Raw genomic sequence first — 24,648 nt, forward strand, 5'->3', positions numbered from 1 at the left:
CCTCCAAATAAAGGAAGTATGATATATATTTGCAAAATCATTATTCAAAACTCATTGTCTTACCCGTTTATCTGCACTGCCTGTTGCATGATGGGAATAACTGATGATACCAGGGATGGGCTGTCCATGATGTGCCATGAAAACAGCAGGACTGGTGTAGAATGGATGCTTCTAATGTATAACATATAACAATTATGAATACTGTGAGAGCAAAGCATGAAATTACATAAGCAAAATGACTAAAAGAAAAAAAACGATCACAAATGGAACAATGAAATGTCAAATTTTTCTAAATTCAAAGTGACAAAATCATCTTTGACTTTATATGTTGTATTTTCCTTTACAACCAAAATTGATGCTGTAAAGGAACAACAATTAATTGTAATTAAAAGGAATAACCCTTTTAATTAAGGATAAAAAAGAATGAACACACAATGATTTAAAAAATGAACCTATTTTATTAACTGGTTCTACTAAAAAATTCAACTTAGTACTTAATAGTATGGTTAGGATTTAATGGATTATTGAATGGTCTACAGACAGAATCTGGTAGTGTTCAATGAAGGATTATTTAATGGACTTGAGAAGGACTTCTAGTGATTCTAATCTGTTTATTTTCAATAAGGAATTCAGAACTAAGCCATATGAAAAGTCTTCACAGACTTGAAAACTGCTATTGGCTGCATTTATTAATATATCTATAAAGTAGTATCAAGAAAATATGTAAGGCTGAAAATGATGATTTGATTAAATATTTTCAGACCTTGATTTTTATCAAAGTTTCCACAGCACTATAACTTCTGATTATTGTTCAGAACTACTGAAATTCAGTATTTCCCTAAATGCTAGCAAAATAGAACAAAGTAATCATTCTCTTACACTGTTTTTTTAATCAAAGAACAAATACTTTTTAAAAATTAAAAGAGAGATTTTTTTCCTATGTTCATAGCCAAAATGTGATCTACAATTTATTTCATATAGCAATTAAATTTTAAACCTGCATAATATCAAACAATGAAAGATTATCATTACTAAAAGTGATGTGCTACTTCCTAAAGATATTAAAATAGAGCAGATGGGTTTTAGTAGGCATAAATAATGACATAAATCATGTTCACTATGATGAAAATATGACAGTAAGATGACCAAATTTACTCAAACACCTCACAGTACTCCATTTCTAGGTCCATCTGAAGAAAATTTGTAAACTCTGGTGTTACCTTAATATTTAAATTATTTATTAAATTAAAAGGAAAATATATTAATTTCTTCTCTATACCACTAAGATAAATTGTGTTTGACAATAATTGAGTAAATATTCAGTTGGGGAAAATTCAAAACCCTCTTATACACTTGTCTTTAAAAAAATTTTTTTTTTGTGGTACTACTTAGGGGTTCCCTATACCTTCACACCAGGCAAAATTTTAAAATTACTCTTTCCCAACTAATTTCAAGAGTCATCTGAGGTCTTTTAACTTTTCTGTTTCTTTAAAAATCTGTGGAGTTTGGATGTTCCAAATATATAATCATTGTACATTTAATAAAATGGCAACTTTAAAGAGTTGTTAAATATCATATTATTTATTACTATAGTGTATATAGGTAATTGGCACATCATTAGTGCCTTAGAGCACAAACTGACTTCAATGCTTACAAAAAATCTGTACCAGGACAGAGAACACAATGACAAAAGTTAATGGATATTCAAGTTCCATTTTTAGGATGCTCTCAAGAAGTATTAAACTTATGGAAGGATGAAATGGAAAGAGGGGTGAAATGAGTAATTTCCCCATGGGTGTTTCAGAACTTGGTCTCTCTCAGCAGACTTACCTTTGCAGCAATAGCTGCTGCAGTTATATGTGATGAGGAACTATCTTCTGTTGAAGCTACACCACTGTCTTTCTTTTCCTCTTCCTCTTCTTCACACTGAACCCCTTTGTCTTCTGTCTGTTTATGGGGGCTAGTTGTAGGAGGTGGAGAAAGAGGAGGTGGTGGGGAAGGTAAATCTTCAAGTTCATCATGCACCTCCTTTACTTTTACAATGGCATCACGTAAAAGGTCAATGGCATGAGGTAGAGCTGGCAGTATGAACTGAAAGCATTCCTGCCCACAAAGACAAAAAACAATAAAAATTAGGCTTTTTAGGAGACATATAAAATGGTGGCAGTCAAATTGATTCTACTTTTGGATTTGTATTTCCATCCATCTCAAGAATGAGTCAGTCATATTTGACATACCTTTTAATGTGAAATATGAACAATCACAGCATATGGTATTTTCCATATGTTAGAGGTTATGGTCCTTAGAAGAATCCTTAGATGAATGTACACTAAGCTTTTAAAGTACAATTTTGATACAACTTTGGATTTATTTATGCTTTATATAGAAAGGATACAAAAGGCAGGAGAGTTTTCAAAATGTTTGCTAGTGCAAGACTTGGATCTAACAAACCACATTAAGGACCAGATTTTTTTGTTGTTGTTGTTCAGATTGGAAATTCTATTACCATAAAGCGTACAAGTATAGTCATCACAAAACCACTGTGCAGTTAAGTAAAAACAGAAATAAAATTGTAAAAAGTTGTGAATAGAAGTCAATATAGTATTTTCTTCATGCATCATTATTATCTATAACGCATCCCATAAGAATACAGAGCTACTTATGTCTGAGGAAAAGATGGAAGTCTTTCTCTTTCACATTAAAGCAACACTTTAATAAAGTCTAAGAGGTGAAGAAATACCTTAAAAAAATTTAGGAGCATTAAAGGCATACTTTGAAGAATACCTAATCTTTTGATTCTCTTTATAGGGCTCAATTGCTCACTGTTTAAACAGTATATTAAAAAATATAATCTTGACTAAACACAGGTTTGATATTTTCCTTCAGCTTCTAGGAGGCTATATTCAGACATTAGAATGTCATGCCTGATAAAAATGTCTTATTTGCTGGGATCTTTGACTACCAGATACCCTGAAAACTATGAATCCAAAGGCTCAAGCTGGTATTCCTCATTGGCAATGCTCTGCATGTATATTGTCATGTGTTTAGGACAGGATGGTAACATGTGCATGGTCCTAAGGAAGAAAAGACAATGAAAGCTCTATGTTTCATAGGTAACTCTTACATTCTGCCCTATGCACTTTCCCCTTCCTCATTTTAATCCATATCACCTTCCTGTGTAAATAATAACTATAACACCTTTCAGTGAGTTCCGTGAATCCTAGTGTATTAGTATGTAGTTTTAGGAATTACTTCAAGTTGAAGTTGTCACTAAGGAAGCTCATCCTTTGGAATGTTCCAACTTTGCAGGTGGCTGAAGAAGATGACAACAAATAATTCATGCTTGAACTACATGATGGTCCTAAGGCCTGTGAATTGTCAGTACAACCTATACTGCTATGCTGTATCTCAGCTATACTTACATATTTACTTTCCTAATTCAGGAGCAGTGTTCAATGTCATATGGTTACATGTGCAGGAAAAAAAGTTATGAAAAACTGATCTACTGAAGACACAGACGCATGGGGCATATTGAAGTTATTCCTAGGATTTCAGGGTGTGCATTAAAGTAAAATATGTCAATGTCCACCCAAAGAACTTCTTCCTAGGATTAGAAAATTGAGTGGAATCATACACATTTGGATGCTTAAATTGGTTACATGAGTCCAAGAGGTAAGTGAACACTAGATAGCTACAGAAAAGCAAGATAGGCCAAGTTAAGATATATTCATCTTGCACCCTTTGAGGCATGAAGTGTCAACAATAACTGTCCAATCTGTCAACAAGTAAGTCAGAAACGATAGAAAGCCATGGGAAATATTCTGAAGAGGGAAAGTTCAACATATAACTGTCAAATTAAAATTGATGCTGGTAACTCCTGAGGATACAAATAGGTTTTAGGATTTTCATCTTTGGAGAATGACATGGGTGCTTCAAACTTTTGTCTTCACATGGAGGGAAAAAGGTATGAAGCGCTCTTAAATGCCTTCATGAGTGTCTCATCACATTCAATATAGGAAGGCAGATGAGTAAGGAAGATTCCTACTAGTTGAGTTCACTTTTGAAGGAAAGGGGCACTTACACAAAGACACTCATAACTAAATGCTTTTCCTTACAAATGTACCCTTTCCCCCATGACACCCAAACTTTTTTTGTTTCTAATCTGACACAGTGGCCACAGCAATAATACAACTGTGGGTGCCACAATAGGGGACACTTTCTAAGCAAGAAGATGTTAAATATTATCTTTAAATTTTTTTTGTCAGAATTCCTGATGTTTGCTTTTGCCCTTACCACATCTGGATAAGTTAGATTTGACAATGAATGATACTATATTGCCTAAGTGGAGAGATAATCCACCAGCTCTTTATCTGTGTAACCATATCATATTAACAGGAATAGACTGAGTGGGAGGTGTTATGAGGCACCTAACCTATGGCCTGCAAACCCTATGTGGTTGAGGATACCTACATGATATCTACATATATAGCTAAACACAAAGCCAAAACAACCTGAAAACTTTTTTTAAGTGATTGTGTGGTTCTTGTACGTGAATTTTGTAGATGACAATGTCCTGTTGCAAAATACCTATACTACTAATGGTAATGTGAATCAGCATAGTGGTTGAACTTTATACCTCTTCAAAGATGTAAGAGACTCAAGACAAGATAGGTAATGCTTCATAAGACAAGTATAATGAAGGCCTGACTTTATTTTAATCCACTATCTTTGGACTTCATACTTTTTCAGTTGTACTATTTCTATATTTAGATATGTTGTAATTTTGGCATTGTTATTACTATAGTAGTACTGATTATTCTTGGTCAAATATATTTGGAAAGTGAATTAAGGTCTCCTTAAAGTGTAATACCAACATAAAATGATTGGCCAGCAAATGACTGGAAATTGTTTAGCTAATCTCTGTTATATAGCATTGCATGAATATTAAGATTAAGATGGAAAATTAGTAAATTACAATAGTAAATTACAATTAAAATATGAAAATATATATAGTGTCTTTAAAGAGTAGATTACTTGTTTCTCTAAGTCTAACCATATTTCATGTTGCTGCTTGCAAATCAGGCATATTCTCATTGATAATATTGCTGTGTTAAGTGATATAATAAGTGTTAAAATATAATTTTTTTAGGAATGTTAATTGTTTGGTAAAAAGCCTTAGCCAAAGGCCCGAACATACCATACCATATGTAGTACAGAATTATCACACAGAAAGAGTCTAGCCTTGCCAAAAGCCTTAGCCAAAGGTCAGAACATACCATACCATATGTAGTACAGAATTAATTATCTCACAGAAAGAGTCTAGTCTTGCCTTTAGCTACTAGAAGGGGAACTTTTAGGATATCAGACTGCCATGACTGAGAGTGTTCTTATTTGTCAAAGGCCTTGGGCAATCAGATCTCCTAACAATGTAAACTACAATGCAGGTTTGGACATACTTTGGTATTGCTTTGCCTCTGAAAGATATTGGAGGCTAAAGGGATAAGGACTAAAATTCAGCCATGTGGACAGTATATGATGAGCTAGAATGAATAAACAAACAGAAACATGATAAACATAACAGATCAAATTAGATTATTTGATTGTTGATATTCCATGTAGAATATCACAATGGCAAGAGAGTAACAAATTCCTGAGTACACAGTTTGAGGGCAACAGAAGCTCTGCATTTGGTATTTTAACTGGACTCCAATGCACTTCTCTTGACTCAATTTAATCTGTATTCTTTCCTTCCATAAACAATAACTGTAAGCCTATAAAGTGTTAGTGAGTTCTCTGATTCATCATAATGAATTACAGAATTTGAGGGTGCTTATTGGGAATCTCTTGAACTCCTGAATAGTGTCAGCAGCGAGCAGCTTTGTGCTATGTTCAGATTGTGGGTTGTCTGCTCTTACAGTTGGTTGGTTATAAGTCCATTCATTAAACCATATGATGTAAAGAATGCTTACCTGAGATCCTTTCTTGCTACCAGGTAGGTTAATTATCAGAGTTTTTCCCCTTATTCCACACACTGGTCTGAAAAGAAAGAGAAAGTGGATTGAATAATGAATTGCAACAAATATTCAACAAAGGCCAATCATACTGTTTTATATGAGAACATCTATTATAGGAGTAAAATGTTACAGTAAGAAATTATCAATTATTATACAAATAGAACATTCTGACTGATGTTTTTATAATAGTGGTTAGTACAGTGAATTTAAAAGATGGACTGAACATTGAATCAGAATAAACTAGCTATTTTAAAGTAATCTGACACTATAAAAATACCTTTTTGTTTAATTTTAGCTTTTCAAATTGTAACGGTTCAAAGATACAGTGCATTAATATATGTAATGTCATAATAGTGATGTTCAAAAGTCTAAATTAGAAAGCATTCAAGAGTTGAGTGAGGTTTAGATTTGTTCTTTAACTTTTCAACAAGTGTAGAAAGTAAACAGGGAATTTTACAAATGAATTGCTGTGGGGGGAAAAGGCAAGAGAGCTTAGCCATAAACAGAAACATTGTTAGTTACAGGTATTTTAATATAAAAAGGTCTTTGAGAGATTCTCATCAATTTCTTTTTTTTAAATTTTATTTTTGATATTACAATTTAATTATGTACTTCTCCCTTCCCTTCCTTCCTTCTTGCCCTTCCCCCAGTTCCTTCTCCCAACTCCTTTTTAAATTCATGGTCCCTGTTTCACTGGACAACTTAATTCCATGTTTAAATCAGCTGGCTAGAAACAAAACAAAAGGAGAAGGCACTAGAAAATTGAGTCAAGAACGGAAGGCCTGAGTGTAGTGATATATTGTGTACCCTAATAAACTTGCTTGCGGATTGGAGGGTAGAGCCAGTCACTAGATTAGACATAGAGGTCAGGCAGTGGTGGCACACACCCTTAATCCTATCACTCGGGATCCAGAGATCCATCTGGATCTCCATGAGTTCAAGGCCACACTGGAAACAGAGCCAGGCAGTGGTGGCACACACCTTTAATCCCAGTACTGGGAAGCACACATGCCTTTAATCCCAGGAAGTGACGTCTGGGCAGAGAAAGGTATATAAGGCACGAGGAAACAGGAACTCACATTATTTAGACTGAGGATTTCATAGAGGTAAGAACTAGTGGCTGGCTGTTTGGCTTTTTTGATCTTTCAGCTTTCACCCTGATAGCTGGCTCTGGTTTTCTTTCTTTCTCTCTTTCTCTCTTTCTTTCTTTCTTTCTTTCTTTCTTTCTTTCTTTCTTTCTTTCTTTCTTTCTTTCTTTCTTTCTTTTTTCTTTCTTTCTTTCTTTCTTCCTTCCTTCCTTCCTTCCTTCCTTCCTTTCTTTCTTTTATTATTAAAAGACCATCTAAGATTCAAACAACACCTGAGTTCTTTTTCTTTTAAAAGTTTTCTTTAAAATTGTTCTTTGACAATTTCATACATGTATGGAGTATATTTTAATTATTATAAGAATTAGAATTATGCTATCTCACTAACTGGTTGGAATTTTATGTGGTTACATTTTATTTTTATCTTTGAAAAATAAATTATGCTATTTTAAAACATTTATAAGTCAGATTTTTTGTAATGTAATTCTATTTTACAAATGTTCTTATGATGGAGCTTATTCTATGACAATGATTTTTAAAAAATAATCTATAATTGTCATATATTTTATTTTCCTTGTCTTACAATCTGAATGGGAAAATTTATTAGCATTTACTTAAAGCCTTGCATGTATTTGAAAATGTCTACTAGTCATCCTTTCTCTATTTCATTTTGGAATTCATTATTTTATTAAAAACTGTATTTCCTAAACTTTGCATTAGTTCTTTGGGATTTCTTACAATGTACATTGATCATAATACTTCCCAACACTTCCAAAATCCATTTCCCCACCTAACTTTGTATTCTTTTAAAAACAAACCAAAACAAAACTCTTCAAGGACATATTTTTGGATGTATGATCTTCCAATGGAGCATATACAACTTACTAGGGGATAAATTCTTGAGAGAAAAAAAAGAAATCCTTCCTTAAGTCGCTACTACTGCTGGTGAGGTGACAAAGACCTTTCTTTAGTCCCAGCAGTGGGAGGCAGAGGCACAGTAGTATCTCTAAGTTCAAGGTGGGCCTGGCCTCAAAAGCATAAAATAAAGCATTACATCTCTAAGTGAGGGTATGAGTAAAAATGTTATAGGAGAAACAGACTTGAGTAGTTTTTAATGAAGGAAATATTCAACAGATGAAAAGGGTTTGGGAAAGAATGAAGGAAAGAGTAGTTTAGGTGTTTATGTGGGAAATATGAAGCAACACAGGAAAATGTTAGTTTGATACATCAGTAGTTTTCAATGTGTGGTCTCTGGACCAGCATTATACATGTTATTTGGGTACTTAGAAATGCAAATCTCTCAACTCTCTCTTCCCTCTTCCTCTCTGCTGCTGCTGCTGATTTACTCTGTAAGAAATGATGGGGATTGGATCCAGTAATTTGGATGTTTATAAGAGTGCTAGTTGATTTGGAGGCTTGGAAAAGTTTGAGAACAGCTATAATAGTTTGTGTTTGAATTTTTATACTATTTATTCTCCGTGCAACTCTGTATTAATTACTGAAACTCTCTAATAAGTTTTCAAAATTAATTTATTAACAGGAGTAACATAATTTTTGAATTATAATACATCAAGTACTAGTTGAAAAAACAGGAACCAAATAAGTACTTGGCCCATCTTCTTTCAAAAGGTACATTGGGCTTAGATATTGGAAGTCACACAATCACTATACAGGACTAGAATACATTCCTAAGGCATTGGGGACCAATGATGGAGTCTGCTCAGTATTACCAAGCACTACTATTTCAAGAACAATATTTAAAAATGAACTTAAAGTAGGTTTATAATAGTAAGGAAAGAAAGACCATATAATAGAATATATTAGACAAAAACTGATTTGATATTTTTTGTTCACTTTCTGATGTTTATTTCCCAGCATCTAATAAGTATCATTTATTTTCCCTTTATATTTATTTCCTTTTATATTCAACTTCAATTTTTATCATAATTTCACTTTCTTAAATTTCACAGAAGGTGATTTATAGGGGGATTTTTTTATTATTAAAGTTATGACAATTAGATTGAGCTGACAAGTAAGTAACACCTAACAGTTATTTATTTTTTGTTTCTTGACATGTACTTTACTCACATTCTCTTTGTGTCTTTCTTTTCTTCTGTCTCTCTGTCTCTGTCTGTGTGTGTGCGCGCATGCAAGTGTACTTGTGTACAGAGATCAGAGGACAATCTCAAGTGTCATTTCTCAAATAACTTCCACATTTTGCTGGACAGGGTAAGTAGGCTAAGCTGGCAGGCCAGCAAGCTTCAGGGACTGCCTGTCTCCACTCCCCACATTATTTCTGTCATTACAAGTTTTTGCCACCATACTCATCTTACGTACATATTTTCTGAGGATCTGAAGTCAAGACCTGATGCTTTCCAGGAAATGCTTTACTGACTGGACTATCTCCCTACCCTTTACTTAATTTTCATATCATACCAACAACAGCCCTATGGGATAGTTTATTAGCATAATTTCTACTTTACAGATGAGACAACAGAGTTTTGTGGTTACTTAACCAAAGAAAAGTAAAACACAGCTGGGAATTACTAAACTTCCACCCTAACCCCAACTCCAGGATTTTCTGCATGTAAGGCAAAAATATCTACCATTAAGCTATATCCCAACTCCACAGCTGAGATTTACACTTTTAAAAACTGGAAATGAAAGAATATAAGGTGTAATGACAATATTGGTTTGTGGGAAATCAATTCTTCTAGAAAACTTCTCATATGTATGTGTGGTATACAAGCCTATGTACCTGTGTGTTTATATGAGTGTGGGTACATGCATGTACAGGTGTATGTGGAGGCCCAAAGTTAAAGTCATGTCACTTCCTTTATTGTTTTCCATTTTAATTACTGAGGCAGGGTCTCTTGTTGATAGTTTCATAAACTATATGCTTCTAACACACATACATGTATGGATATGATTAAATACACACACACACACACACATATATTCATCTCTTCATACCATGTACAAAAAGACATGCCAGTGTGTGTGAGCACACGTAGGATTATAGCAAAAGTGTATTTCTTACTACTATGTACATCTTAAAAGTTTGCAATCTGATCATTAGGTGTTATATAGCATTGCCTTCTGACTATGACAGCCACAATTCCTCATCAGATCAGCTATGACTACTTGTAAGAAACCTTCAGGATTGGGCCTATTGACTATTTTGATGTTCTCTAAGAGGAGGAGGGGGTGGAAAGGGTCATTAGATCTTTATCTGATCTCAGTCACTGTCCCTATATCTCTTAGCTATTTGTATATAATACTGATCTAACTGTAAGCGGCCTTGGGGTCTTGGGAGGTGCTAGAGTATACAGAACGTGGAAGGTTAGCTGAAAGGGGACTCCAATTATGCCACTACAGGGAAGTCATTATGCACTGGTTCTAAGACTATTGATCTTTATCAAATTTAGGTATGTGTATTCACAAAGCTGTTTATCTTTTTCAAAGTTTATACAAAGCGTTTTGCTTTTTACAATGTTGAGTAGAAGTAGTTACAATAGGACTTTTATTTCTAACAAAAGAATATTAGTAACACGTAATTGTTAACTACATTTGCACTATTAAAGAAAGATTCTAATCCTTGTTTGCTCAGAACCACTGAACATAAATGTGTATGGAATTTTATTAAATGCTTTTCTGGTAATTAGCTGTGAGATTGTCTCTAGTAATATCAGAAGCTACCCCTGTAAAGTCTCAGCAATATGTGAGCAGAACATGGATGAAACTAATGACATGCCAAATTGCAGGAGAAAAAGACCATGAGGCCCCAAGCGTACACAAAGAACTACAGACAACTAAGTAAAGCTGTGAGTGGGAGAGGCGGCTCTCTCCAGGTAAGAGCAAACCAATTGGCTGTCCAGTGCCAAATGGCCAGCCCTGCAAACATATATACAAGTAAACCATATGGACCCAATGGGTTATATTTGGGAATACACACATACACACACACAGAAAAAAAATATTCATGCAATAATAACTGATAAAAAATAAAGGCAAGCTGGTATGGAGTGGTATATGGGAGAGTTTGAAGGGAGAAAACGAAAGGAAGAAATGTAACTAAAATACAATTTCAAAAATAAAAAAAAGTGCTTTTCTGAATCAGTTGAGATAATTTAGGTTCCCCCTTCATTTAATCTATTAATATGGTGATTCAGGTTAATAAGTCACCCAATGATCATCTTTGTTTCATTTAAATCCATTTGGTCTTTCTACATGTTTTCTTTTTTTATGTTAGTACTTTATAAAGTTGCTATATCTATTATACAACAGATATTGGTCTATATTTTTACTTTGTTTCTACTGTCTTTTTATAATTTTGGCAAGATTTTCTTAGGCTCATAATGTGACTTAGGAAACACTTAGCTCATTTACTTTGTTGTTGCTTTTTAAGTTGAATATTATATGATAAGAGAATTGAACTTAAGTTTTTCTTTATCAAATTTCCTTTTTTAGATTTAAAGAAAACACTACATAGACATTCTCTATATCTGCACCAATTTCCACTATCTTTAATGTCTCATATCAGAATCTTACATTTATAGCAATAATAAACAAGTGTCATAGTTTACTCATATTTCCTTGTTATTTTACTTACAAATTTTTACTGTTTCAGGATCCCATTAGATTATCAAATAACTTTTTGATTTCATATCTATAATGCTTCTCTTGGCAGTGACAGTTTCCTAGACTTCCCTCAGGTTTTTTTTTTTTAATCTTGATAGTTGTGAATATCTGGACAGATTTGTGTAGTGAGTTTCTGGTATTTTCTCAAGGTATAACTACTCTTAGAATTTTGAGGAAAAGCCATAGAAATGCTACTTCTATTGCATCATATGAAAAGTATGTGCTCTCTATATAATTTATGTATGTTCACATTATCTTCACTGCCTAGCTTAAGCACCTGTAGCTTACCCCCACAGTAAGATATTCTACTCCTCTGTTCCCCCAGTACTTTTTAGAGGGAGCCAGTGTAAGCAGCTGATGACTAACTGAGGAGTAGGGAATTCTGTCCTCTTCTTTTTAAAGGTAGAAAATCCACGTAAGTAATTTGGAGGTTTTAATGGAGATTTGTCCCTTGTCCTCTACTCATTATTTAGTTCAAACATTTATTTACATCACTGTGGACTCAAAGGAGATCTATGTTATATTTTGCATAATAATAAAGTATTACTGATTTTATTATTTACTTTTTTTCATCTTTGACTTTTAGGAGACAAGTCAGTTGGCTTCAAGGGTCTTCTTGGTCTATATACAAATCTGTTATTTTGTTACTTATCAAACAAAAGTGTGTATATGTAGCTGCTTTCACCTTTTTCACAGGATCCACTCATATTTAGTTATTTAAAGAAGGCTGCATAACACCCCACACCCCTGCCTAGTCCCACTGTCTCATCCTGTGTGCCAGGGAAACTCTAGGCTTCTGCCAGGATCAGCCCTGCTTGCAACCAATCATGGGTCCTCTCACCTTCACCACCCCACTTCATATCCTTGACTGGAGTTTTCCTTCTAGGGGAAGATACGTCCGAGTGTTTAAATTTGACTTTATCATGGACTATCTTGTTTTCTCCATCTGTGCTGATTAAAGTTTTGCTGGGTTATAGTAGTCTTGGTCTCTTTGAGTCTGCAGGACATCTCTCCAGGCCCTTCTAGCGTTTAGAGTCTCCATTGAGAAGTCAGTCAGTAGTCTTTATATGTCACTTGGACTGTTTCCCTTGAAGATTTTAATATTCTTTCTTCGTTCTGTATGTTTAGTGTTTTGATTATTGTGTGGTGAGTGGACTTTCTTTTCTGGTCTGATATATTTGGTGTTTTGCATGCTTTTTGTATCTTTATAGGCATCTCCTTCTTTAGGTTGTGAAAATTTTCTTGTATAATTTTGTGGAAAATGTTTCCTGTGCCTTTGAGCTGGGATTCTTCTCTTTCTATTCCTATTATTCTTATGTTTGGTCTTTTCACAGTGTCCCAGATTTGCTGGATGTTTTGTCAGGAATTTTTTGGATTTAACATTTTCTTTGACCAATGTATCTATTTCTTCTATTGTACCTTCAACACCTGAGATTCTCCTTCAACCTGGCTATTGTCACCACCAAAGCCTACTACAGCAAGTCTGGAATATTCCAACACAAAATATCCATCCAACAAAGACAAACCCAGATGCCTAGATGCCAGCTCTATATGTTACAAACTCAGAACTAACAAAGGAAGGCTACAAGTGGCCCAGATCTCAATGCAAGAATACCAACAATATGAAACACAGTAAAAGAAAAAGAAAAAAATAACCCAACTGAGTAAAGAGGAAGCTCACAGAATTTTTGCTAGCTATATACTGATAGGGTTTAATCTTCAGAATATGCAAAGAATGAAAAAACAAAAAGTAAAAAACAAACAAAATAAATGACCCATTCAACAAATGGGCCTGTGACCTATATAGAGAATTTTCAAAAGAAGAAAAACATGGCTGTAGCAGGAATCTTAACAGGTCTTATTAATAAAAACAAACCCGAAGCCAGGTATTGGGGTGAATGCTGGAAGATCAGAGAAGCAGAACAAACTGTGCAATTCCTCAGCTGATCCTGTTTCCTCAGACTGGAGGCCTCTGTGTCCTCATCCAAATGGGTCTCAGCTGAACTGCTTCTCGAAAGCCTGAAAGCTTAACCAGCTCTAGTTCCTCATCCTTACACCTTAAATACCTTTCTGCCTCCTGCCATTACTTCCTAGGATTAAAGGCATGGGTCACCATGCTTGGCTGTTTCCAGTGTGGCCTTGAACTCACAGAGATCCAGGCGGATCTCTGCCTCTGGAATGCTAGGATTAAAGGCGTGTGCTACCACTGCCTAACCTCTATGTTTAATATTGTGGCTGTTCTGTTTTCTGACCCCAGATAAGTATATTAGAGTGCACAATATTTTGGGGAACACAATACCACCACACATGGCTAAGAAATATCTCGAAATGTGTTTATCATCCCTAGCAATTATTGGAGGCTCCTGGCTCCAAATCTTCAGATGTAAGTACATAGGCTGTAGTAACCACAGAAACCAGTAAAGTAAAACAGGACTATTACCAGGATAGGGGGAGTGGGGTACTAAAAAGAGGGGAATATCAAGGTAAAAGTGATCTGATCAGAGAAAGCAGAAAACAGGGGCTTCTTGGGGGTGGGGGGAGGAAGGCAAATACAGTAGGTAGGATGAGGGTAGAAATAGGATACAAGTGATCTGAGAGGGAAATGGGAAAAGGGGGACGCTCCCTAGGGAAGAGGTTGGAAGATAAATATAGGAGAAGAGAGGTGGGCAAAATCACAATAAGGATGTCTGAAAAAAGTCACAAGAAGCCAGGCAGTGGTGGTGCACGCCTTTAATCCCAGCACTCGGGAGGCAGAGGCAGGCAGATCTCTGTGAGTTCGAGGCCAGCCTGGACTATAGAGTGAGTTCCAGGAAAGGTGCCAAGCTACACAGAGAAACCCTGTCTTGAAAAACCAAAAAAAAAACAAACAAACAAAAAAAAAAAAGCCACAAGAATCTTATTACTACTTATTAAAAAAAAAAACTATAATGCACATAATTCAATTCAGTATACAGACACAGACAACTCCCCCCCCCCAGTTTTGGTTTTTGTTTGTTTTGTTGTTCAAGACAGGGTTTCTCTGTGTAGCCCTATCGTGGAACTCACTCTGTAGACCAGGCTGGCCTTGAACTCAGAGATCTACTTGCCTCTGCCTCTCAAGTTCTGGGATTAAAGGCATGCACCACCACCACCTGGTCACACACATAGTTTTAATGAACTTTTCTCAACTAGGCTGATGGTGTTTCCTCCAAGAGTCAAAACTACCAACAAAAACCTCAATCCCAGACAGGAGAAGCCCTTTTTTGAGTTGGTTTGGGCTAAGAGACTTCCCCAAGCATACAGCCTACTGATGCTGCCCTTGGTTTCCCCGTAGTAAGTTCCTATTATTCAATATACCATGCACTTCAGAAATAAGGCCCAGAGACCCCTGAGCTGGAACTGAGTTGAATCCTCCCAACCTCCGCAACTGAGGACTAGCTTTCATGATACCAGAGGCACCATGTAAGCTTACAAATGAGAAAGGCAATCTTAACCAGTCCTACCCAGCTATGACTCCTATGAACCACACCAATAACCATAATGACATAATAACCTCATGGGTGCAATAGCGGCACACATACCCTTGGGGTAACCAACAAACAGCTTTCTAGATATATTTAAAACCAGCTCAACAAAAGGGAGACTAGGCCTGTTATCAGAAACCGGGCTCTAGCCTCAGTGCTAGTGAAATCATGTCACTGGAAGAGAATTTACAACCAATAATTTACTAAACAATTTCTAACAAAAATCTATAAATATTTGTCCTTATTTACATAGATAATGGTAGTCCTCACCCTTCATCAAGGAAACTTCTTTTTGAAACAGATGGAGACCATTACAGAAAACCACAATCAATCAAAACCCAGCATTGTGGAGCCCAGTCCCAAAGGATGCATCTATACTACACTCCCACAACTAAGGCTCAGGGAACAGTGTCGAAGAGGGTGTGGAAAAACTGTTATGACCTGAGGACCAGGAAATTTTCTGTGAGAGTGTAGCTCCTTGTAATATCAAAAGGTATACCCATAAAGTCTCACCAACATAACAATCCAAATGTGAGCTTACCTATGATGATACTAATGAGCATGCCATGTTGGACTGGAAAAAAAGCCATGAAGCCTCAACCTTACAAATAACTGACTACAGGCAACTGAATAAAGCCAGAGTGGGACAAGTAGTCTTCCCCAGGGAAGAGCACACTAGTTGACTGTCCAGTGCAAAACGGTCATCCCTGAAACTTCACATACGAGCAGCCTTATATGTATTAGTATTTAGGAATTTATATGTATATACAAATATATATGTGTGCAGTAACAATTAGTGAAAAAAGAGGCCATAAATTTGAAGGTATGCAGGGAAGGGTATATGTGAGGGTTTGGAGAGAGGAAAGGAGGAAGATAAAACTATAATAAATTACAACTTTTTTAAGTTAGGACACTTTCCCTCCTTCTCTTCTATTTGGTTTTCATTAATTGGAAAAAGCATTTAGATAGAACCTGCATTCCTTTCTTAGCTCTGTTAATTTGTGTATCTGGTAATCTGTGTATATTAAAATTCTTTGTGATGTAAAGTTAAGAGTTTTGACACATATCTAATGTCATATTTTTACCTCTAATAGTATTGAGGCAGGGTAGAAAGACAGAGAAATTGTAGACATAAGAAGAAAGAGAGGAACCTGTCAATTTAGACACTGATTAAAGTCCCACTAGCTGAGAATCAAGAATCACTGCACAATAACCATCTATTTTAAAGGCTGATATAGAGTTAATATTCCTTTCACAAATACTTTATGTTAGAATATTAATAACCATGGCATAAGGCCTGAATGTATATGAGTTTTGCTTAGGCCTCATTTCTATCCTCAGACATTACATAAGAACCCCAAACCACATATAGTAGAGATATCCTACATCCCTTGTGGGTTAGTTGTCTACTTTTTTCTTATAATCCCACCAGGTGCCCTTTCAGAGCCACCCAGTAATAAGGCAGTAACTTCAAACCCCACCAAAATTTTATATACAACTATTATAAAAACAACCACCTGTGCTGTTCCCATGAGAAGGCCATACCCATCCTCGGGTATATCTTAAATTCTTCTGACTACATTTCTTATACTCCTTACACTTATGCCTATAATAAAATAGCCATAGTAAAATTCCAATCCAACTTCATCAACTGGCTAGTCTTGAAACTATTTTCAGTGCTAAAACCATGATTCCTGGTTTGGCCAGAGGTTTCTAAGCCTCTGGGCTTCCTTAGGCTGCTGAAAGTGGCAGTGGGAGGTAGGTTTTCTTGGCGTGTAATCCCAAATGGTGGCAGAATCATAAAACATCCCTTTTCTAAATGTCAGCTCTGAATAATCCATTCATCTATTTCCCTCTTCCACTAGACCCCTAGAAAACATTGATCATTTTATTATTCTTAGAGTTTTACCAATTCCAGCATTTACAAAATTAAAACTGAATGTATGTATATATCCTTTTCAAACTGGCAGCTTTCAACTAGCAGTATGCTTTTAAGCATCCCCCATCTTATTGTGACTTGACTGCTCATTTTTTATTTCTGAGTAATATTCTAATATATGGATGCCCCATGGTTAGCTTATCTTCAGGTACTGAAGTATGTTTTAGTTGATTTTAGGTTTAAACTATTATTAATAAAACTGTTATAAGCATCAATACGTAGATTATACAAGAACAGGTTTTGAAATTGATGGGTAAATACCCAAGGATTTCCTGGTATAATTCAGATAAATGACATCTTTGTGTATGAAATACAATTAGAAAGTAAAACAAAAGGATATATAATTCAGCAACATGATCACTTAACTGAAACATGAGGATATTGACGGAACACTCTACTGTGCAGAATAACATACATTCTAATCCAAGAAATATGGTGCAGTCACCAAGAAAGATCCTACATTGGACCACAATGATTTTGAAAGACTTGTGTGTTCTCTTTTACTATGGTGAAATCAACTTATAAGTTAAAAGAAGAAAGACATAGGAAAATTCCTATATACTTGGAAAGCTAAATGACAAATTTAAGAATAACCCAGAAATCAAAGAATAAGGAAAGAAAAACATGCAAACAAATGAAAACACAAAAACAAAATAACAGACTAATGGATGTTTTTCATGCTTACATTAGAAATCTCTCAAATAAATATAAACTTCCACTTCAAGAATACAAATGGAGAACAAAGCAAGTCCAAAACAAGAAGGAAGGAAATAGTAAATATAAAAATCAAAATAAAATCCAGTAAGTTTTAAAACATAAAAATAATAGAGAAAACTTAAAAACAAATCTGTTTCTTTAAAACCATCAAATTGAAAAAGTTTAAGTAAGACTGAAAAACATAGAAACTACCAATATCAAGAGTGTACACAGAGGCCGGCGTGATGGCTCAGAGGGTAACAAACATGAGGACCTGAGTCCAAAGCCCAACAACCTACAACAACAACAAAGTCTGGCATGGGGGCATGCCCTTGTGTAATCCCACAGTTAGGGAGACTGAGACAGACAGACAGAACTTTGGGGCTTGCTAGCTAGCCACCCAGTCTTGCCTCCTTGACATGTTCCAGGCCAGTGACAGATCATGCCTCCTAAAAAAAGATAAACAATGCCTGAGGATTGACAATCAGGTTATCATCTGGCTTTCACATTCACATGCACACATGAACATGAACACACACTCACACAAATCAGGATATTAGTAATGATCTTTAAGACAAAATAAAGAGGAGGGGATTGGACCTACCTGGACTGAGTCTACCAGGTTGATCTCAGTCTGTGGGGAAGGCTTTGCCCTGGAGGAGATGGGAATGAGGGGGGCGGGAGGGGGGAGAACAAGGGAATCTGTGGCTGATATGTAGAACTGAATTGTATTGCAAAATAAAAAAAAAATAAAAAAAAAAGATAAACAATGCCTGAGGATTGACAATCAGGTTATCATCTGGCTTTCGCATTCACATGCACACATGAACATGAACACACACTCATACAAATCAGGATATTAGTAATGATCTTTAAGACAAAATAAAGAATATTCCATATGCATAAATTAGACAACTCAGATGAATTGGACAAATTTCTGTAAAGTACAAAATGTAATGACAAGAAACAAAGATATACATTGCAAAAAGTTTCAAGAAAGTATATGTCCTGGCTAGTTTATTTTCAACTTGCAGAAGTTAGGTTATTTGGGAAGAGGACTATCCACTGAGAAAATGCCTCCAGGCAAATCTATGTTGCATTTTCTTAGTGACTGATGTAGGAGGGCCAAGCCCATTGTGGGTAGTGTAACCCCTGGGCAGGTGGTCCTGGGTTCTATAAGAAAGCAGGCTGAGCAAGTTATTCAGAGCAACCCAATAAGCTGCACTCCTCTATGGCCTCCATATCAGTTTCTGCCTTGAGTTTCTGTTCTGATTTCCTTCAGCAATGAAGTCTGACCTGAGAGTTGTAAGGCATAATAAACCCTTTGCTTCCTACTTGCTTTTGTTCATGGTATTTTATCATAGCAATAGAAACCCTAACTAAGATAGTATGGTTCTATGACGGTTAAAAACATAAGGGGGATGGAGAGACAGATAACTCAGTGGTTAAGAGCACTTACTACTCTTTTGGACAACCCAAACTCAGTTCCCAGCACCCATGTCAAGTTTAAAAAATTTAGCATATAGTTTTCATAAAGTCATGCAAGTGATTGAAATGGCAAGAATATCTCACAATTCAGTTTAGAAAGTAGCATTAACTTGACATTAAAAACAGATAAAGACCACAAAAATAAAAACCATATATAAGTATTTTTATGAATACAGATCTACCAATCTTTATTGTATGTAATTTGATCATATTTTCCCCATTATCCTCCCCTTCCAACTGAACTCCTGCTTCTTACCAAGTCATCTATTCTACTTTCAGGTCTTTTTCTGGAGGAGAGAGAAGGAAGGCTGCTTCCTAAAGTTTTTAGTCTGTCACAGAATGATGCTATCTGGACATTTTCAGTAACATATACCGTTGTTTCTTGTAAACATTTCTGGATTTAATTAATTGCTATCATAAGCATGTACAGGGATGTTATTTACTTAAGTAGAGGAAACTTTTGAATGGCCGCACCACTAAGAACTATGACTCTCCCTCTCCCAGCAACCATTAATTGCTTCTAACCCCTCAGGCAGTGGTGGGAACTCATGAAACCGTTCCCATCCATGATGGAACTATAACCCTTTTCTGCATGCCACAGGTCTGGTGTGCTTTAAAATTTTTTATTTTAAAATTTTTCTTATTTATTTTTAAATTTCCCTTAGAACTTTCTAATTTTTGTAGTTTGCTATTGGGTTGAATATTCTACTGATAGGCATTAGATCTAGTTGGTCTGCTGTGTTTTCAATTTCTATGTTTCTTTGTTATATTTGTCTGGTTGTTCTTTCCATTATTGAATGTGCAGTATCAATTCCTGACTAGTTTTGCAGAAATATCCCTTCAAGTTTTTCAGTTTTTATTAATTTATTTGGATGGTCAATTATTAACTGCATAATAAAATTTTGATTTGGTTTTCTTAGATTTTATTTTTAATTATGCATCCATGGAGGCAAGGAGAGGGTGTCAGATCTCCTGGAGCTGGAGTTACAAGCAGTTGTAAGCTAGCTGGCATTGGCACTGAGAACTAAATTCAGGTACTCTGAAGGAGCAGCAGTTGTTCTTAACCACAGAGTCATCTTTCCAGCTTCCTAAAGTTTTTAGTCTGTCACAGAATGATGCTATCTGGACATTTTCAGTAACATATACCGTTGTTTCTTGTAAACATTTCTGGATTTATGTATATGTATTTTTATGTGTGCTCAGGTACATTGTGTGTGTGTGTGTGTGTGTGTGTGTGTGTGTGTGTGTGTGTGTGTGTGTGTGTGTGTATAAGCATGCAAGCATGGAAATAGGTATGTGTGCATGCTGGGAATCAAACTAAGGGCCATGTGCCTTCTAGGGGTCCTCCTATTGAGCTACGCCTACAGTTAATTGACCCTTCCCATTCTTTCACTTTCAATTTATTCTTGGCTCTCCATCTAAAGTGAGTCTTACAGAGACAGCAAATAGATGAACTAGCTTTTAAAAATCTATTTTGCCATTTTACTGGGGGAATTTAATTTCATTATACTTTAAGAGTAAAGGAAGGTCATGTATCACTTTAAGAGTTTACCATATCCTTTATCCTTAAAAAATAAAAACAAACAAACAAACAAAAAGCAACCTGTCAGTATTATTGTCTTCTTTAGTATTTAAAATTCCTTCTTAACCTCTTTTCTGTATGTCCTACAGCCAATTTCTATGTAGTTACTATGGGAATTCTATTCAATATCCTAAAGATATAATGTGTTTATATAACCTTACTTTCAATAGCATGCAGAGATTCTGGCCCAATCTTCAGTTATGGGTTTCATAAATTACATCTTAATAAACTACATGCCCCAATAGGATTAATATTTTATTAATATCTAAGAAGTTGTTGTACACAATCCTTATCCTTGCTCTCCATAGGTAAGTTGTTTTTCTAGTTTTTTCCCCGATTTCAGAAGTTTTTCAGCTTTGATGTTTTTTAGTGTGTGTGTTGGGGTGGATTGGGAAGGGTGAGCCTAGATGACTGGTTCAGAATGGCTTGCAGTGACTCTCCAGCAATTTATCAGTTCCACTTCCTGCTTTCTTAGCCTTTTGACTTTAAGAAAAGGCTATTTCACTGAAAAGTCCAGTGTGGTGGTTCACACCTATAATCCCAGCACTTGGAAGACAGAAGAAGCAGGAGGACCAGGAGTTCAAGGCTAACCTAGGTTATATGCTACCTTGTGTCAAAAAAAAAAAAACCAAAAAACAAAAAACAAAACAAAACCTTACTGAGGTCATCAGCTTTCAGTGTCTTCCTCTTCTTTTACTTAGGACACTTAGATTACAATGCATTTAGTGTAAGGTTCTCAGGACTTAGCCTATTGGGAATTTACTGAACTTGTTGAATTTGCAGATTCATGTTTTATCAACTTAACATCCATCTCTACTTCCATCTCCCTTTTCCCTCTAGAACTCACATGACATCTGCTGGATGCTGTTCCATAGGTACTCACCTCCTGGTCTGTTTTTGTTTCTGTCCCTCAGAATTACCCAGGTCAATAATATTGTTTATGTCTGCTCAAAACTACTTCTGAATCTCTAAACTTAAATTTTTAGCTCAGAAATGGTACTTTCCAATTTCATAGTTTATTCTTGGCTGCAAAAACATTTTCTCTGTTGTACTGACACTTTCCTTTTGGTCACATATTGCTTTCTTTTGATCACATTTTGTAAATATTTTTCAGTAGTTCTTTGGTTGTCTTCAGTTTGTTTAAAAAAGCCTTTTCTAGTAAGTTCACCATTTGGTCTTTATCATAAATATTTTGTCAACTGCTTATTTAATTTGAATGAGCCATATTTTTATCTTCATTGTCTTACGCTTGTTTACCAAAAACTGAAGACCTAAATGTTACAATGTGTTAATTTTAGAAAAAAGAGTATCCTTTCCTCCAAGATTGCTATTTAAAAAACATAGGCAGTTTCTATGTTGAAGAACAGTCTAAGGTGTAAGCAAGGCTTGTTCAGGTCTTCTCTGAGCTTGCATTTTCCTCTGGATTTACATGGTGATTTCACAAACAAGGCATGTATATGTATGGTTGCTTTTGAAAACTCCAATACTAAAACAACTGACTCCCAAAGGGGCAATAAAAGAAAAACATTAAGGAAAACATAGGCACTGTGTTTATAAATCTCTTGAAGGCATAACAGCCAATGTGAGCTGTGACATAGGAAGTCAATGTTTGCACTTATACTTCTACTATCTAAAGCAGTAATCACAAGAAGCATATAGAAGCCCAAATATTTGGAGGCTTATGTCCTTATTGCCTACTTCTACAACTTTTTCTATGACGCAGTTGACCAAAAGTAGCCGTAACTTTTATCAGTTAAAACTTACCCTGATACTGCAAACTTTTGAAAAGGCTTATCAATTACAAAGTTACATCAGAGTCTGCTACCTTTTGTTTCCTCTATACTGCTTTTTATAAGCTAAGTATATCTAGTTTCAATAAAGAGAAAACTAAAGCTCTTCAAGATGGTAGTATTATTAATGTAAATTAATTAAAATGACACATGCTACTTTAATATTACAAAAGTAATACTAATTCAACATGATTCATTGATATAAAAATGCAAGTTTAGTTCATTTTATTCCTTTGGCATTTTATTTGTTTTCTGTTTTTTGAGACAGTGTTTTTCTGTGTAGCCCTGGCTGTCCTGGACCTCTGTAGACCATGCTGGTCTTGAACTCACAAGGATCAGCATGCCTCTGCCTCCTGAGTGCTGGGATTAAAGGTGTATGCCCTCAAAAAAAAAAACAAAAACAAAAACAAAACAAAACAAACAAACAAAAACAAGTCCCAACTGTTAAGAAAAGAGTCAGCCATTTTTCTGATTAGTGGAAAAGGAAAAGGATTCCCTACTGTTCGAAAAGTTGAGGTGGGAAGAATATCTTCTCCTTAAATCTTTTGCTCCTTTGTCCCAAGGGTGTTATAGTTGTAAAGAAATACATAAAAGCAAAGAGAATTAACTATGGTGATTTTATTTTGTACTAAAATGTTATTTGTATGTTAATAAATAAAGTTGCCCAGGGGTCAGAGCTATTAGCAAGCCATAGGAAAGCCGGGCAGTGGTGGCGTATGCTTGTAATCCCAGCACTTGGTAGGCAGAGCTGGGTAAGTCTCTGTGTGTTCAGGGATACAGCCAGTATTGGATACACATGCCTTTAATCTCAATACCAACCATAGAAGACATGGAGGTCTATACAGACAGGCAGTGACGAGGCGGTCATGTGGTTGGGTTTACAACCAATGAGAAGGCAGAACGAAAGTCTTTATAAAGACTTTAACACAGGAAGTAACTCTCTTTCAGAGAGGTAGGACCACCGCAGGAGGAAGGGTAAGGTTTTAGCTCTTAGCTCTGACCTCTTGGCTTTCTGCTTTGCATTGGTTCTGTATTTCTTATTTAATAAGACGGTTGGTTACATCTACAATTAACACTATATAAGAAATACACTTTTCTTTCACATAGGTTTAAGTGGGAATGAGGGTCCCTGGAAATTGGAGAGTGTGGAAAAACTCCTGGAGCACAGACAACAGGAAAGTGTGTAATGTTTAATAATATGTATGAACTAGAAAAAATTCTGGGCTCAACTGTGAGCTGTGAATATATGCATATATATTCACACATATATACAGGGCTCAAAGAAGTATATGATAGACTTTTAAAATGTAAGTATGATGTATACATTCACATACACAAATACCTCTGCTCGAAAATTATGCTAATTCATGAAGACTTCTGTTTTGGCAGAATTTGACAGTATTAAGTCTTAGTCACTTTACCATTGCAGTTATAATACATCATGAGCAGGCAAATTATAGAAGAAAGGGTTTATTTGGATTAATGGTTCCAGAAAAATAGCATCTATCACCATCACGGTATGAAAGTATGGCACCAGGCAGGTATGACAATTGGAGCAAGACCTCACCTGCCATCTGAACCCTCCTACTCCCTTGGTTTGAGTTAAGAACCCAAAGACCCAAGGCATTGACAGGCCCTCAGGGTCCTACCCCATGTGATTGCCCCTACAAGGGCAGACACCCATTTCTCAGGCACAGACCACACCAGTCAGAACAGGAAAGAGTTCCACCTTCCCTTGGAACACCCCCCACATTCCCTTAGTTCAGACATGAAAGACCCATGCTGCTGACAGCGCTACCCCCCACCTGCATCCATTGCCATGCCACGCCCCCTACACAGAGGTTGGGGAGGGGGTTACTCACTGCTCAAGTACAGGCCTCACCAGTCAGAAGAACAGAGATTCCCTTTCT

The 24,648-nt window shown here is 35.8% G+C and overlaps 1 protein-coding gene across 20 annotated transcripts in view; it reads right to left on the bottom strand.

The window, feature by feature from the left end:
• Nucleotides 1–24,648, bottom strand: part of Gphn (gephyrin) — a 416,329-nt gene that overhangs the window by 194,500 nt on the left and 197,181 nt on the right. For 10 of the 20 annotated variants that reach the window (XM_052739502.1, XM_052739504.1, XM_052739503.1 and 7 more), the window contains 3 exons: nt 5,970–6,036; nt 1,831–2,103; nt 64–171 (listed from right to left, as the gene is read on the bottom strand). In XM_052739502.1, coding sequence (XP_052595462.1) covers nt 64–171; nt 1,831–2,103; nt 5,970–6,036 — 448 coding nt within the window. The remainder of the gene's footprint in view (nt 1–63; nt 172–1,830; nt 2,104–5,969; nt 6,037–24,648) is intronic. The other 10 variants (XM_052739507.1, XM_052739515.1, XM_052739513.1 and 7 more) reach the window with 1 other exon arrangement.

Source organism: Peromyscus californicus, unplaced genomic scaffold (assembly GCF_007827085.1).
Source record: "Peromyscus californicus insignis strain IS unplaced genomic scaffold, ASM782708v3 Scaffold_15__1_contigs__length_86483966, whole genome shotgun sequence".
In the NCBI taxonomy this organism is placed as follows: Eukaryota; Metazoa; Chordata; class Mammalia; order Rodentia; family Cricetidae; genus Peromyscus; species Peromyscus californicus.